The sequence below is a fragment of the Physeter macrocephalus genome, chromosome 12, assembly GCF_002837175.3.
Source record: "Physeter macrocephalus isolate SW-GA chromosome 12, ASM283717v5, whole genome shotgun sequence".
Lineage (NCBI taxonomy): Eukaryota > Metazoa > Chordata > Mammalia > Artiodactyla > Physeteridae > Physeter > Physeter macrocephalus.
Window position 1 is genome coordinate 17,473,747 of NC_041225.1, and position 16,251 is coordinate 17,489,997.

At 42.4% G+C, this 16,251-nt stretch overlaps 1 protein-coding gene across 12 annotated transcripts in view; it reads left to right on the forward strand.

Moving 5' to 3' along the window:
* MRPL30 (mitochondrial ribosomal protein L30) overlaps window positions 1-16,251 on the forward strand; it is a 106,269-nt gene that overhangs the window by 33,868 nt on the left and 56,150 nt on the right. For 6 of the 12 annotated variants that reach the window (XM_055088931.1, XM_055088930.1, XM_055088921.1 and 3 more), the window contains 5 exons: window positions 1,563-1,709; window positions 1,942-2,015; window positions 2,094-2,277; window positions 10,731-11,073; window positions 14,085-14,164. In XM_055088931.1, coding sequence (XP_054944906.1) covers window positions 1,563-1,709; window positions 1,942-2,015; window positions 2,094-2,226 — 354 coding nt within the window. In that variant the 3' untranslated portion in view covers window positions 2,227-2,277; window positions 10,731-11,073; window positions 14,085-14,164. Of the gene's footprint in view, window positions 1-1,562; window positions 1,710-1,941; window positions 2,016-2,093; window positions 2,278-7,743; window positions 8,462-10,730; window positions 11,074-14,084; window positions 14,165-14,309; window positions 14,909-15,456; window positions 15,501-16,251 lie in introns of those variants that run through there. The other 6 variants (XM_055088925.1, XM_055088924.1, XM_055088922.1 and 3 more) reach the window with 5 other exon arrangements.

A 16,251-nucleotide genomic window follows, 5' to 3' on the forward strand; every position in this document is an offset into this window, starting at 1 on the left:
GCTGTTGGTGGGAATGTAAATTGATACAGTCACTATGGAGAACAGTATGGAGGTTCCTTAAAAAACTAAAAATAGAACTACCATATGACCCAGCAATCCCACTAGTGGGCATATACCCTGAGAAAACCATAATTCAAAAAGAGACATGTACCACAATGTTCATTGCAGCTCTATTTACAATAGCCAGGACATGGACCCAACCTAAGTGTCCATCAATAGGTGAATGGATGAAGAAGATGTGGCACATATATACAATGGAATATTACTCAGCCATAAAAAGACACGAAATTGAGTTATTTGTAGTGAGGTGGATGGACCTAGAGACTGTCATGCAGAGTGAAGTAAGTCAGAAAGAGAAAAACAAATACCGTATGCTTATACATATATATGGAATCTAAAAAAAAAGTTTTGAAGAACCTAGGGGCAGGACAGGAATAACTACGCAGACGTAGAGAATGGACTTGAGGACGCAGGGAGGGGGAAGGGTAAGCTGAGATGAAGTGAGTGGCATGGACATATGTACACTACCAAATGTAAAATAGATAGCTAGTGGGAAGCAGCTGCATAGCACAGGGAGATCAGCTCGGTAATTTGTAACCACCTAGAGGGGTGGGATAGGGAGGGTGGGAGGGAGGGAGACGCAAGAGGGAGGAGATATGGGGATATATGTATATGTATAGCTGATTCACTTTCTTATAAAGCAGAAACATACCATTGTAAAGCAATTATACTCCAATAATGTTAAAAACAATAAAAAATAGAATTTAGGATCATATTCTTAGAATCAGTAGTTACAGAATATATCATATATACACACTCATCATGGTGTAGATGAAACAAATACAAGATCCTGTTACACAGTGGTGTGGAAATTTGATTTTTTTGCTCAAGAATATATTGTGACCATCCTTCAATGTTAGTACTTACAAAGGTAGTAAACCTTATTTGTTTTAATGGTAGCATTATAGCCAGTAGGATTCATCATAATTTATCTGCATCATATCTTATTTAGTTATATTATTTTTAGTTTTATTTAGAATGTATGCATCCTAATTTATTTAGCTATTCTCTTGAGGAATATTGATGTGGCCTTTAAAATTTTCAGTATTACAAGTAGTGTTATACATACATCCTTATTCCGGGTTGCAGCGAATACATACTTTTTATAATACCTCATGTGTTATTGTCATTGTAAGTTTTTGTTTGTCCCCCTACTTGAATGGGGGAGGGGATGCAACCCAAGGCCCAGCTCATATAATGCAGTATATTCTCTTGACATTTGAACTCTTTAGAGTCATCTGGTTGCTCCTGCTTTTCTCTTAATAAAAGCAAAACAAAATAAACCCTTGCCTGTGTGGTATTAGAGTATGAAATTCTTAGACTCCATCTATCTGAGTAATCAGACTGATAGAAATGTTCAATTTGAGGGTGAGGATTATAGAACTATTAGGAATGAAATCATTATGTAGTTGTTTGAAGTTTTTTTAAGGAAAAAAAAATAAAGGAGGTACATAGAAGCTGTGTAAATTGAAAATTTACCGTTTATAATTCTTCCTTTCCAGGTTTTTCAGCCTTCACCTGAAGATCATGAAAAATATGGTGGAGATCCACAGCAGCCTCATAAACTGCATATTGTTACCAGAATAAAAAGTACAAAAAGACGTCCATATTGGGAGAAAGATATAATAAAGATGCTTGGGTTACAAAAAGTATGTAACTATTTTAGTCATCTTTAGTGTTGTTTAAATTTGCTTTAAATTTTCCACTTTTAAAACTTTAAGGTGTATGTTTAATATTTCTTTTGTTTAAATGTATTATTTCATGTAATATATTTGGAAGTTTGATTTAGACAGAATGAGCCTACACCTTAACCTTTTCCTGTAACATGGGACCATCTGTGCTTTTGAAATTGATATGTAACATTGTTTCCTTTGTTTGTAGGCACATACTCCTCAAGTTCACAAGAATATCCCTTCGGTGAATGCAAAACTGAAAGTGGTTAAACATTTGATAAGGTTTGTTGTTTGTTATTCCAGCAGTTTCTTAAAACGTGTTACCTAGTATAACTCTAAAAGCATTCCCTTATGTCACAGAATCAAGCCCCTGAAGCTGCCACAAGGTCTCCCAACAGAGGAAGACATGTCCAGCACGTGCCTCAAGAGCACTGGAGAGCTGGTGGTGGGGTGGCTTCAGAACCCCAGGGACCAGGAAGTGAACAAGTCCTGATGGCCTCATGGCGTCAGAGTATAAAGTGCAAGTCATTTCTATTTAAAGATGGTGAGAAAGTGTTCTCATTAAAATATGTTTTAAATTGTAGTCATTTTCACTGGCTAAACATGGTGTGATTCTTCCTTAGTGTAGGCTTGGAGGTTTTAGTGCTGTTAATTGGTTTAATTCTGTCTCCTTTCCCTCCAGTAGTTTCACTGGAAAATGGGTAAGGATGGCAGTGTTTGAACATGTGGGTTCAGATGTCACCTTAGCAATCGTCGTTAACTTTTTTTAAAAATAGTTTTCTCGTTTAATTGAATTCAACACATTCTATGAGTGGCCCTTTGAGGGAAGAGGTTGTTATGTGTTGGAGAAATCCACAGCTGACCAGAATGTGGTCCCTGCCCTAAAGGAGCTTAGTCTGTTCCCCTGGAGAACAGAGATTCAGCCAGAAGCATTAGACACTGGGTGCAGCTGGACCGGCTGCTCTGTGCTGTGGTGTCTATAAATACGTATGTGGACTTGGCTTCATTTTATCCTTAAATTTAATACCCAAAATAGTATCTGTTTTCTAATTATAAATCTCATTTGGCCTAAACTTTATTGATGTTCCTTGAATTCCTAGAAACCTCTGCCAACAGTTGAGGTTGCTATTTAAAAGAAAAAAGAGAAGGGAAAAATCATTTAGGGAAAGTTGTTTTATTTCCTTTTATTCTATTTCAGATACCTGGAGGGGTGGGGAGAAGTAAGAATTTTAAGAGAGGGTCAGTACTGGGAAATGCTGTGGCAGCTATAACTAAAGATGATGCTGAGGACTCAGAATTCTCGTTGCCCTTTATTTTCCTTGTCTCGTAAAATTTGGCTCAGGCAGCAGTGACATTGGCATACTCACTGTTTATGGTCCCAGCATCTGTCCCGTCATAGAGTTTTGGCATCAAGTAGAAGTGCTGTGTGAAGTGAAGCCAGATATCATTAATTAATAAGCTTCAAGGCAATCACACTTTCAATTCCACAATTATTGAATATCCAGTATATGTACGGCCTGGAGAGGATATAAAGCGGAAGGACACTAACTTCGAAGGGCTGGGTCTAACTGGAGAGAGACCTGTATGCCTCAACAGAAGCTGTCCTTGCTGGAGTTGGATTGAGGCCAGCTGTATAAATATTGATAAAAGCAGCCCCTGCTAATGTTTTGCTGCCTCTTTTACTAGGGTAATATTAATGTTTTAAATGGGGAAAGGACCATTGGTTAATTTTTACCCAAAGAGTCTAATAAAGTTTTGGTACGTAATTTTAACCTCTGCTGCTCATGACTAGAGGAAAATATCTGAATGATAAGTTGGATATTTAAAAATGAAATTGCCCAGAAGAGGAAAAGCCTGTAGGGAGATGAGCATAGGCTAGAGCATTTGTTTTCTGTTGTCACATAACGTATGACCACAGTCTCAGCCACTTAAAACCACACATGCTCATCACCCTGCTGTTTCTCTGGGTCAGAACTCTGGGCACAGCTTAGCTCGCTAATCTGCTTAGGGTCTCACAAGGCTTCCAAAAAGTCATCAGCCAAAACTAGGTTCTCCTCAGATCCTTGACAGGGCAGGTATCTGCTTCCAAGTTCTCCCAGGTTGTTGGCAGAAGTCATTTCCTTGTGGTTATAAAATTCACGGCAAGTTGCTTCTTCAAAACCACCACTGGAGTGAGAGACTTTAGCAAGATGGGTGCTACCCTCTTAGGTAATCATGTAAATGCAGTGGCCTAGATTCTGTCTCCTTTGTTGCATTCCACTGGTTGGAAGCAAATCACAGGTCCAGCCCACACTCAAGGAAGAGGGGAATTCCACAAAGGTGTGACCACCAGGGACCAGGATCAGGGAGGCCTCTGTAAAGTGGATCTGCCAAGCCCAGTCAGTCCATCCTTAGGTTGGACCCAGGGGATTCCCCAGAATGGTACTCCTTTGCCTCCCATCATTTCAAACCTTACAAGGACTTCCTCTGTCCTGTCTTTGTGTCTCAGAGAATTGCTTTATTTCAGAAGGTTTTTCTGGCCACTCCTTGGTGACCATTGGCATTTGGTCAGGCTCAGGGGAGACAAAAAGTTACCCAAGCACTATTTTTAAGGGCTATTCCAGTTTTCAAGGTCTTCTCAATCTAAATGGTGTCTCTTTCAGGCCAAACACGTGTTTTCTTCATCTTTTCTTGTTAACAATACTAACTAGTATGCTTATCATTCTAACTGTCACAGTTTCACCAAGGACAATTTAGAATTGCACTGGCCATTTTAGGGAGCTTTTGGCACAAGCAAGATTGTGTGTTTGGGAGGTACTTTAGAACAAAAAAGAACAAAAAGTGAAGAAACCTCCATGAAGACATTATTTGTCTTGTTTTTCTTTAAAAAAAAAAAGGACCATTTTATTGAATATAAAGGATATTTAATATCCTCTCCTTCCTTTCTATACTTTGAGGCATATTAAGTACTGGCTTTTTGATCACACAGCTTGATAAAAATATCAAGGGTCCAAGTTACTGTCTAAACCATGTCGCTCTCTTTTTATGTATATGTGTCAAAATCTGTTTTATACATTTAAACTTTCCTCAGCTTTAAGACCTTGGTAAACAATTAATTAATTAAAACTGGAAGTCTGGACAGTTTCTAAATAAGAAACTGATACAAAACAGTCACTAAAGAAAATTTTTACCCTTATTTCTCAGAATGGCAATCCATTAACAAACGATGAAAATGCCTTTGAATAATATTATTTGTTTCTTTTTCCCTCAAAATTATTAAAATGATACTAAATGAGTGCTCATGGAGAAAAAAATAGCCAAACAATTCATTTTCTGTTCTCTAATTTTCTTTATTTTCTGGAGAAAAGAAAAATAGTTATCACTTTAGTTAAAGAGAATATAAACAGTTAATTATACCAGGCACAGTAATTACAGAGAAATACAAATATGTATTTAACATAATGTATTTGATTTTCTGCTTATTAACATGGTAAATTTAGTGATATGTACATTTTTTATTTAATATGCTGATAAATTATGTTTTAAATCTATAGGTATTCAATATAAGCTTTAAATGTCTTAAATATATTTACACATGCCTAAATACTTGCATATAAAGATATATTAGTAATTACTACAATCTGTGCATGAATAATGTAAAATAAAAGTAAAAATAGAATTTGGGTAAACTAAGGTATTTTTCATCAAATTATTTCCTATTTTGGGGTACTTATCACATATCTTGTCTTCTATAAAAACTATTCTTGATTTTGCCTTTCCCAAAATCATACCTAGATTCAAAATAATAAAATTGTTAGGATGAATTTTATGCCTACACTATCTGTGGATTCTCTAAAGTGGCCATTAGATGGCATAAATAAAGATTTGCTGTTAACCACATAAAAGTGAGGGCAATAGGAATGATTAAGTTTGTCCAAAGGTTCTCCAAACTTCAATTCTATTGCGAGAATTTTTGTCTACCAAGCTTATTTTCTTTTAGTTAATTAATTAATTTATACTTTGGCTGCGTTGGGTCTTCGTTGCTGCACATGGGCTTTCTCCAGGTGCGGCGAACAGGGGCTACTCTCCGTTGTGGTGCGTGGGCTTCTCATTGTGGTGGCTTCTCATTGCGGAGCACGGGCTCTAGGTGCACAGGCTTCAGTAGTTGTGGCATACGGGCTCAGTAGTTGTGGGTCGCGGGCTCTAGAGCGCAGGCTCAGTAGTTGTGGCGTACGGGCCATACGGGCTCAGTAGTTGTGGGTCGCGGGCTCTAGAGCGCAGGCTCAGTAGTTGTGGCGCACGGGCTTAGTTGCTCCGTGGCATGTGGGATCTTCCCGGACCAAGGCTCGAACTGTCGCCTGCATTGGCAGGCGGATTCTTAACCACTGCGCCACCAGGGAAGTCCCTACCAAACTTAATATTAAAACAATCCTGACAAATTAAAAAAGGAGTTGATCTTCCTAGGTTAGTTATATATAAGTAAGGTCTATTAAATATCTTTCAATGAATATGTTTTTCAAGTTAAAAGAAACATAGTCCTTGGACACAAAGACTGGTACAATAAAACTACCTTCCAAAAGTTTCCTCCATTTTTCTGGATTCAAAAATCCTCCCTTTGCCTCACCCCCTTTCCTTTTATTATAAATCTGAACAGGCACTAGGGAACTGCTTCAGTTAAATGGAAATCACCAGAGGCCTTTTGCTTATTTCAGTCTTTCTCAGCTCCAGTAGCCAAAACATATGTATATCCATCTTGTCTAAGAACCACAGCAGTGACAACAAAAGTGTGAAAACTTCAGCTGGTTTAGTTCTAGGGTCTCCACTCATCTTAATGGTTTCCCATGCTGTGCTGTATAGATTCTTCCATTGACAGTAAGCTCTCAGCATCTTTCAGCTAGTCACCTAACCTATGAAGTAGTGGTGCTTTTCCATCACGCATCACCGCCCCTCTCTAAAGCCAGCCACCTCCTTCCCTCTCCCACAAAGGGACAGCCCATAATTGCTTGCCTAAGGGAACTATCCATACCCTGCACTGACCTTCTGAAGACTCCCTTGGATAACTCTGATTTAATTGTAGATTAATTATGTAATTATGTAGATTATTCATACTTAGAAAGTAAAATTAAAAGTGTCATCAGACTCAAATTTACCCTTGAATTATAAGCTTTTCTCAAAAATTGTATCCATTCAATGCCCTCTCCCAGATCTGCCAAATAACAAAAGTAAGTATACTGATAGGATAGGTGGATGATTTGGAGATAGTCCATGACATTGAAATGCTTTAGAAACAAATGCCCATCACAGGAACCCCTATAAAATTGACAGTGAATTAAAGAGCTTTGACATGCTTTTCTATATGTAAGGAGGTGACCATAATAAAAAGTGAAATTTAGCAAATATTGGGCTTCTCTGGTGGCGCAGTGGTTGAGAGTCCGCCTGCCGATGCAGGGGAACCGGGTTCGCGCCCCGGTCTGGGAGGATCCCACACGCCGCGGAGCGGCTGGGCCCGTGAGCCATGGCCGCTGAGCCTGCGCGTCCGGAGCCTGTGCTCCGCAACGGGAGAGGCCACAGCAGTGAGAGGCCCGCATACCACAAAAAAAAAAAATGTAGCAAATATTGTGATATGACCCAGAAAGCAGAGAAAAATTGGCAACAGTATTGAACCAGCATTAGTAGGGTAATTTTAAAGATACCACTGAGGATTTTTCCACTGCACATCCTACCTGCCAACAACACAATCCTGACAAGATTCTGACAAGACTGGACAGGATGCTCAGGGCCCCTTTGAACACCTTGATTTCCTCTAAGCTGCTGGAGGGTGGTTTGTACTTCTTGCTGCGTTTATGACCTACAGGGCAAGCACAACTGTGGATATTAGGATAAACCAAAAAATCCATCCGATTCTCTAAAAGAGCCAGCTGGATTCTGGGACATGTTTTCCTTGCCTGGGTTTTATAATCTGGGACCCTGGCTCTAAGTCTTGTCACAAGACTCATGATCCTTTTGCTTCTGGTCATTGCCTGTGTTACAGTTGGTCAATGTATCCTGTCCAAAGACTTCAATGCTGCTGTGCAGCCGTTGGCACATCAGATGACTCAACAACTCATCCTACAACTAGCCCTAGTCCAACAAAGACTATGCCCTCTGGACATCCTCCTGGTCTTAACTGACAAAATCTTGACCAGTGAAAATCTGGACTTCGTGGATTAATGCCTTGTGGTCTGACTTCGTCTGCCCTTGGCTGAAGAGAGGCACTAGAGAAGAGCAGCTCTGACAGCTAGGAGGAGCTGGCCTGGAAAGCATTGGTGTGTCTAGGAGCCGGCCCAGCACTGACAGGTGTTTCCTACTGAACGTCAGCAATTTCACAGGTCACCAACATCAGATGAAGCTGCTCTGTGACTGATGGATCAAGGCGAAAACAACCTCACTCCGTAATCACATCTGAGCGCAGACGAAAACACAAGCATTGTTCAAGCCGGAAAAATGAGGCGTATCCCCTACTCCGGGTCATGTAGGGCTGCTCCTCGTCACACAGCTTTAGCCTCGCTTCATTCCTCTCACCTCCTAGATGAGATTCATGAAGACACCGATCATAGAGCCATCTCTCTTTTCCTGACAGCATCCAATCCAGAGCAAACCGTGCTTCTTTGAACACTCATCAAATTCATCTAATAAGAGCCCAGATCCTTTAAAGTCCTTCCCAAAGGACTTTTCCTGAGATGCAATAAAGGGAACTTCTCCAGCTCCAGGTGTGTCTGGCGGTCTGTGGCCAGCCTGCACTACCGATACTAATTCTTGTGGCTCTCGGGTCTAAGCTGCTAAGGATCGTTCAACTCGGCCTCGACTTCCTTAGAGTGTCTCTTTGCTCCTTCCTTCACCACAGGTGGCCCAGCCTGCTGGTTTCCCAGCCTGGAGAGCTTGCCAGAAAAAAACTCAAGTGGCGCCAGTCCTGCTTTCTCTTCTGTGCAGGAGGTCCATCACTTCCCTGCTTTCTGTGTTCCTTTTTCCCAGGAAGGCTTGTACAGTTCCAGGGCCTCAGGACAGCTTGGCCTGACATCTCAGGGGAATCTCTAGGGAAGAGAATGTGGGATAAAGCCTTGGGGGTGAGAAATGGGGTGCGGGAGACAGGACAGGAGAAACCGTGAGGTGCCGCTACCCCTGCCAGGACACATTGCCCCTGTTCCGCCCTAACTGAGGCTTGTACCCTGTCCCCTGCAGCCCCAGGGAGTCCCGGGCAAGCTCCTTGATAACGGCAACTGTCAGCAATTGTGTGTCGTTATCCTGGGGCTGTGAGGTGTTTTCATATATGTACATATAGGCTGTCTTCCAAAGCTGGCATTCTGCTATTTGGGGAGCTTGGAGAAGATACTGCATCCTCTGTGCCCACTTCAGCGTTCACGGTCCTCTTTCTGAGCCCCCATAACCCCAGCCTCCACCTTCTCAGAGGGCACTACAAGGTCTCCCAGCCTCTGCTGGAGCGCCTTCCACAGGCCCATTTCCCTTCATTGCAGCCGTCCAGGCTCCCGGCAGGTCTCCCTCACTGTCTCCCTCCTCACCGGCAGGCCCTGCCCCCCACCACACTTTTCCACCGCCTCACTGGCTCTTGTTCTGCTGCCAGGGTCCTCTCTGCCAAGGCCCCTCCATTCTCACTGGCATTCCCACCCCCACAGCTGGCCTTACCACTTTGCTCCGGACTCCCCTGGCCACTGTGACCTCATAATCGTCACTTGTCCTCTTTCACTCCCACTCATCCGCACCGGCTTCTTCGTCTTGGCCACCAGGGGCTTCTCTGTCCTTAGACCCACCTCCTCCCTGCTTCCCCCTTGTTCACCATCAGCCTTGGGCTTCCTTCTGACACAGGAGCCCTTCTGGCCCCTGGACCACAGTCCTAGTGGACCATCTCCCCAGCTCCCACCAGAGCACGCTCTTGTTCCCCAGCTAGACACCACTTTGTCTCTGGGGGTCTATTCTGTAACCCCACGTTCATAGCAGCATTATTTAACAATAGCCAAGACATGGAAACAACCTAAGTGTCTATCAATGGATGAATGGATAAACCAAATGTATCATAGATATACATATACATATATATAGACATACATTATATATATATATATTCAATATATATATATTATTCAGCCATAAAAAGATGGAAATTCTGTCATTTCCAGCAACATGAATGGACCTTGACAGCATTATGCTAAGTGAAATAAGTCAGACAAAGACTAATACTATATGATCTCACTCATATGTGGAATCTAAAAAGAAACATAGAAAAAGAGACCAGATTTGGTGTTACCATATGCAAGAGGTGGGGGAGTGGGAATTGGATGAAAGTGGTCAAAAGGCCTAAACTTCCAGTTATAAGACAAATACTAGGGAAGTAATGTACAAAGTGATGACTGTAGTTAACACTGCTGTGTGATGTATCTTGAAAGTTGGTAAGAAAGTAGACCCTAAAAATTCTCATCACGTTAAATTCTTTTGTGTGTGTGCATCCGTATGAGATGATGGATGTTAACTAAACTTTTTAATCATTCCACAATATATGTAAGTCAAATCATTATGCTGTACACCTTAAACATACAGTGTTGTATGTCAGTTGTATCTTAATAAAACTGGAAAAAAAAAACCTAAAATGAATAAAAGAAAAAAAGAAATGCAGTCATCGAATTAAGGCCTTGAGTCTTCAGGAATACCCAGGGAAGGGGCAGCTGTTCAGAAAAGTTACCTCCAAGCCACTCTCTGCTCTCCTCGGGTCATCAATTCAGTCTGATGGGGGAAGCAAGTGGGAAAGTGATGGTTCTCAGGGACCACCAGCCTGTCTGGAGCACAGGGGGAGGTGGTGCCCCAGGGAGGGAGCTGGGATGGGGTAGAAGAGGTGCAGGGCAGAGCCCCTGAAAGAGGGGACCTGGAAAGGCACATTTTGCCCACTTAAAACTTGCCACAAGAGTATGAGTTGGGATCATTTTCGTGCTATAAAATAAAAGTTCCTTAATCTCCTGTGATGTTTTGCAGCCAAAATCCAACAGCCAACTGAACCAGCCTGCACGGCTTTGCTGTCCTACCTGCATCAGCCTGAATCCAAATCCGTTTCCTGTATCTCCCCAGGCATCTCTGAGGACCCGCCCAGCATGGCTCTCCCAGGAGATGATGGCCGCAATGGTCATTGAATCCACACAAAACCATTTCCCAGCTTCTTGGATGCTGGCTTTTGTTGGCTAACATCCTTCGAAGATCCTTTGCTTCAGTCTTTTCGGAGGCAGTGACCCCTGAGGACAGAAGAGAGAGGGTGCTGTCTCCAAAATGGAGATTGCATACTCAAGGGAGAGAGCGTGGTACACTGGGGTGAGGGAAATAGGTACTGGAAATTCTATTTCCATTTGTTTTTTCATAGAATCCTTCAAATTTATATTTTTGTAATATTTCATAATGTATGTAAAATATCAGAATACAGGAAATTTGTAAAATGAACAGATATATTCAGGTATCCTTAAAAAATTCTTCACTAGTAGTGATGTGCGATTAAGAAAGTTTTGATATGTAATCTGCTTTCAAGAGCCCATCTACATGAGGGCACTGAAGGAAACATATTGTCACCATTACTAGCAATAAAAACAATGATAGCTACTGTTTCTGGGCACTGAATCAGTTGCTTTATATTTATTTCCTCATTCAATTCCCATGATAAAAGTTCAGTATGTTTTCTTCGGAGTCGCCACCCTGGGAAGGATCCTACTTAGTCCACCAGGTTGGAAATTCTTCCTTTGGGCCAGTGTGGTGTCCTTCTGAGTTAAATCAGGCTCGTTAAACCTCTACATTTGAATGAAAACAGCCTTACCCGGGTTAATCACCTGGTTCTTTGCGTGTTAGCTTTTTGCAACATGTGACTCCAAAGAACTTTTGGGGGTTTCCAGATATCACATCTACCTTCACAGGTAATCTGCCTTCATGGGTGATATTTTAAAATTGCTTCCTAGGCAATTCCAAAAGAAGAATGTTTTAAATTATGCTGGAAATTTCCAGGGTGACTGATTGAAGGGGTTGGGGGAGGACAAGGTTTCTTTGGGTTTATAAGCTGTTGTATTTTACATTTCAGAATTATCCACAACATTATACAAGTCTGAAACTGAGTAGGCCTTTATTTTACATACAAAACGAAGGAGGCGTATGAGGGAAGAAAAGATTCAGAGAAAGAAATAATTTCCAACCAACATCTGATTGATCCCTTGCGTTACTGCAGACATTTAATCAGCCACGTACCTTATGGGGTCAACTAGAAATTGTGAGGGCAGAGGTGGGAATTGGTGAATCCATGATGCAGACAGAACACTGTTACTACACACATAGGACATCACGGGGTTTAAGGGCACATGCTCCAGAGCCTGGCATCCCTGGGTTCAAACCCTAGTACTGGCTGTGGGAACTTGGCAAGTAATTTAACTTTGCTGTGTCTTATCCATTTTCTCATCCATTAAATGAGGATGATAATAGCATTTTTATCATGGGAATTAAATGAGGAAATAAATGTAAAGCAACTGATTCAGTTCCCAGAGATAGTAGCTATCATTGTTTTTATTGCTAGTAATGGTGACCGTATGTTTCCTTCAGAAATGAACACAGTCACTTAACCTTTTTATACCATTTGACCTCTGCCCCTAGCATATTAAGGCCCAGGCTATCAGTGAATCCAGGCTGCTGGGGAAGAACCTTGGACTGGCCCCTACTTTTGCCAAAGTGTTGAGGAGGGCAATGAATTTTAAGATTCCTTGATGTCCAAGCTTGGGAAGTAGGCCTCCTTACTCTCCAGACTATTAGCACCTGGAAGGCAGACCACACCTGCTAGCACTGGGCTTGCCCCCAGAGTAGGGCTCATTTCCTGAGCGATTATGCAATTGAATTAGATCCATAACTCTGCCATGTCCGTAAGAATTTGATTTCATGAGAAAGACTTGATTTGAAGGTTTTGCGAAGTGGACTCATATCTGTGTGCTGATTTGGGGTGTCCGGTGCCTAAAATGTTTATGCCCCTGTGCAAACACGATAGTTACTATTCACACCTGAGATCATGCTCTCTTAATCTCGAACTTGTGTAGATCACCAAAACACCCATCCAGTTCCCTCCTTCTCAAACTCCAGCTGAAAATTAGGCAAAGAAATGAGAGTGTGTGTTGGTCAGGGCAGAGTTGCTCTCCTCAGGGCCGAACTTGCCTACTGGGAATTCCGGCAAATGGTCACATGGAGGTTTCTGGAGGCAGCTCCAGACCCCCACATGGCACCAGAAAGGAACAGGCCAGGTCTTTGAGGCCAGGCCCAGAAAAGGGAAGAAGCTGCACACAGAACAAAGAACGTCTAAGCTAAATGGTCCATATCGTACCTACAGCAGCTATGGCTCAGTTTTCTTCATCATCATGAGTTTTCATAATTGAATGTATTTTTCCATTAAGGAGGTCCTCTATTGGTCTCTCCTGTTGTTTCAACAGCAGCTTTGTGTGCAAAGGGGTCTTATCAATAAATGTATGCAGATGGATTCACTCATTGAATATTGATCAATGTTGGTAAACTAATCTTATTCCCTAATGGATGTACTCCATACTCTGGTCTAATTCATGTCCTTCTGACCAGCCCCCAGCCCCGTGCTGAGCCACCTCCCACAGAGCACACACTCTCGGGTGAACCTTCGGCTCTTGGCTCTCTCCTCTCAGAATGCATCTTCCATACTCTGAAGATACCTGTGGCTCTCACAACTCCCCCTTCCAACTCTGCTCTCACTGTGGGTACTGGACCTCAGGACCTTTCAGAGGTCTTTGCTGGTGATGACTGTCAAGACCTGCTGAGATCTCCACAGAGTGGACACTCTCCCCAGATGCCCCCAGAAGACCCCAAGACCCAGAACCATCCACAGACTCCACAGCCTCACGCTCCTCACCTGTCTTCAAAGTATGCTGAGAAGGAGACAAAATGAGAACAGACCCTATCTCTTAGCACTACTCTGTAAATAAGAGCGTAGATAGATAGACAGATAAAAACTAAAACAACCCATGCACTGCACCTAGGGGAGAGTCTTCGTAAGCACCATGGTGTTGAGCAGCTGTGAGGAAAGCTGTGTTTTCTTCACCCGTAAACCCCACAACAATACCTTCAGAACTGTATTGCATTTAAGTTGTATCTTCTTCCCCTAAGATGCTCTGACAAAACATTCTAGAATCCAGGACGACCCCAAGATCAGTTCATTATATTCTTGCAAGAAAATCAAAGTAAAAATGTGTGTACATAATCAAATTTAACCTAATTATTATGTTTTTATAACTTTCATAAAGTATAAGGACACATATTGGAACACGTTGTTCTATCTGATCATTTTTATTTTAGATCCGTGGACACAAAGCTCAAAGGACACCTGAGCAGGGGACTCTTTTCTTTAGAGAGAACTTCAAACAATCCTCAAAGATGTAAGTGATAACGAATTTTTGTTCTTTACTTGTGAAAATGCTAATCCAGATTCTCTGGCTCCAATTCCTTAAGTTGGAAATAACACATAATAACCATAACTTGACTAAGAGTTCACTTTGTAAAACATCTTTGTCTTCATTTTAGAATCCAGTGTGGGAAAGAGACAGGAAGTAGTGACAGAAGGCTGGGAAATGGAGGCAGCGGGAGGGGACTCCAAGCCCATGGCAGAGCCTTAGCAATGGAGAGGTTGGTGTAGACCCAAGAATTCAGAAGGGGCAGACGACCTGGGGAACAGGTGGGGGAGCATAGATCCTGCAGAAGGAAGGACCAGGGTGTGAGAGACAGAGTGAAGGACATGGTTGGAGAGAAATTTAGGCAGGATAGAGGAGGATGTGGGGCTTCCCTGGTGGCGCAGTCGTTGAGAGCCCGCCTGCCGATGCAGGGGACACGGGTTCGTGCCCCGGTCTGGGAGGATCCCCCATGCCGCGGAGCGGCTGGGCCCGTGAGCCATGGCCTCTGGGCCTGCGCGTCCGGAGCCTGTGCTCCGCAACGGGAGAGGCCACAACAGTGAGAGGCCCGCGTACCGCAAAAAAAAAAAAAAAAAAAAAAGAAGAGAATGTGGTTAGAATGGAGCCATGTAGAGCCACGAAGAGAAGCCAAACCCATAGCTTTTCATGGCATCGACTTGGTGTGATCAAACAGTAAGACGAGATGCTCACAGTCATGGCTCCTAGAACACTCCATATAGTTTTGCCGGTTTCAAATTACAGCAAACAGCCTACAGCGACTTACTTCATTCTTTAAAAATGAGAAAAGCTATTTTTCCTACATTCAAAATGGATTTGGCAAAGCCAAGCCCTGGAGTGGGGTTGCTACTCTTTGCTGCTCTTAAATTAGAGCTTGTCAATCAAGTAGGAATTCACCCCCAGACAACCAGCAAAGAAAGACACAAGCAGGTGGGACAGAAATGAGCAGCAAACCGTCCATACCCAGACTCCGATCGCCCCCTGTGTGCAGCTCATCTCAGGCTGCCAGAGCCTGCAGGTCAGGCAGGCGCTTCAAGCTCAAAGGCACAATCAGAAACCACGCCTCTCCCATCCCTTTCTGCCCTTCACATTTTCAAAGCTTCATCCAAGTTTTACTTTTCATCTTACTAAAAGTAAACAGCATAGCTTTTTTGAGGAACCTATTGAGTGAACACAAGCAGCAGGAATGTCCACGAGTCATGATAATTCCTTTGAGACTTTAATTTGTGTTTTGTTTTTTGTGTTTTCTCTCCCTCATTGGCCAGGCCTTCCTTTGTGTTCCTTTGACTGAGGTCAGCCTCTGTTCCAGGTATTTGTTTTTAAGAGTGTGACGTTATTAAGGGGTATTAGGCTAGAGGGAGGGAAGAGAAGTGTTCTGAAGAGTGGAGAAAAGAGAGGCTCTGCACCCCACACCCGATCAGGGGCCTTCCTACATCTAGACATTTCAGGATGCTCAGCTGATTTCCATCTGCCAGGATCTGCATCTCGGTGTCAACAGTCTCATTCCCTTGGAAGTTCAGAAAAGTGTGCCACCTATTTGCATGGCAGACCAGAGGAGCAAAGAATTAAGCTGCTCTCCTCCCAACAGGCAGATACCCCAGTCAATGGCTCTTAGAAGTTGATGTATAAATACCAGTACCATATTGTCTTGATTACTGTAGCTTTGTAGTATAGTCTGAAGTCAGGGAGTCTGATTCCTCCAGCTCCGTTTTTCTTTCTCAAAACTGCTTTGGCCATTTGGGGTCTTTTGTGTCTCCATACAAATTTTAAATTTTTGTGTTCTAGTTCTGTGAAAAATGCCTTTAGTAGTTTAATAGGGATTGCATTGAATCTGTAGATTGCTTTGGGTAGTATAGTCATTTTCACAATATTGATTCTTCCAATCCAAGAACATGGTATATCTCTCCATCTGTTGGTATCATTAATTTCTTTCAACAGTGTCTTATAGTTTTCTGCATACAGGTCTTTTGTCTCCCTAGGTAGGTTTATTTCTAGGTATTTTATTCTTTTTGTTGCAGTGGTAAATGGGAGTGTTTCCTTAATTTCTCTTTCAGAATTTT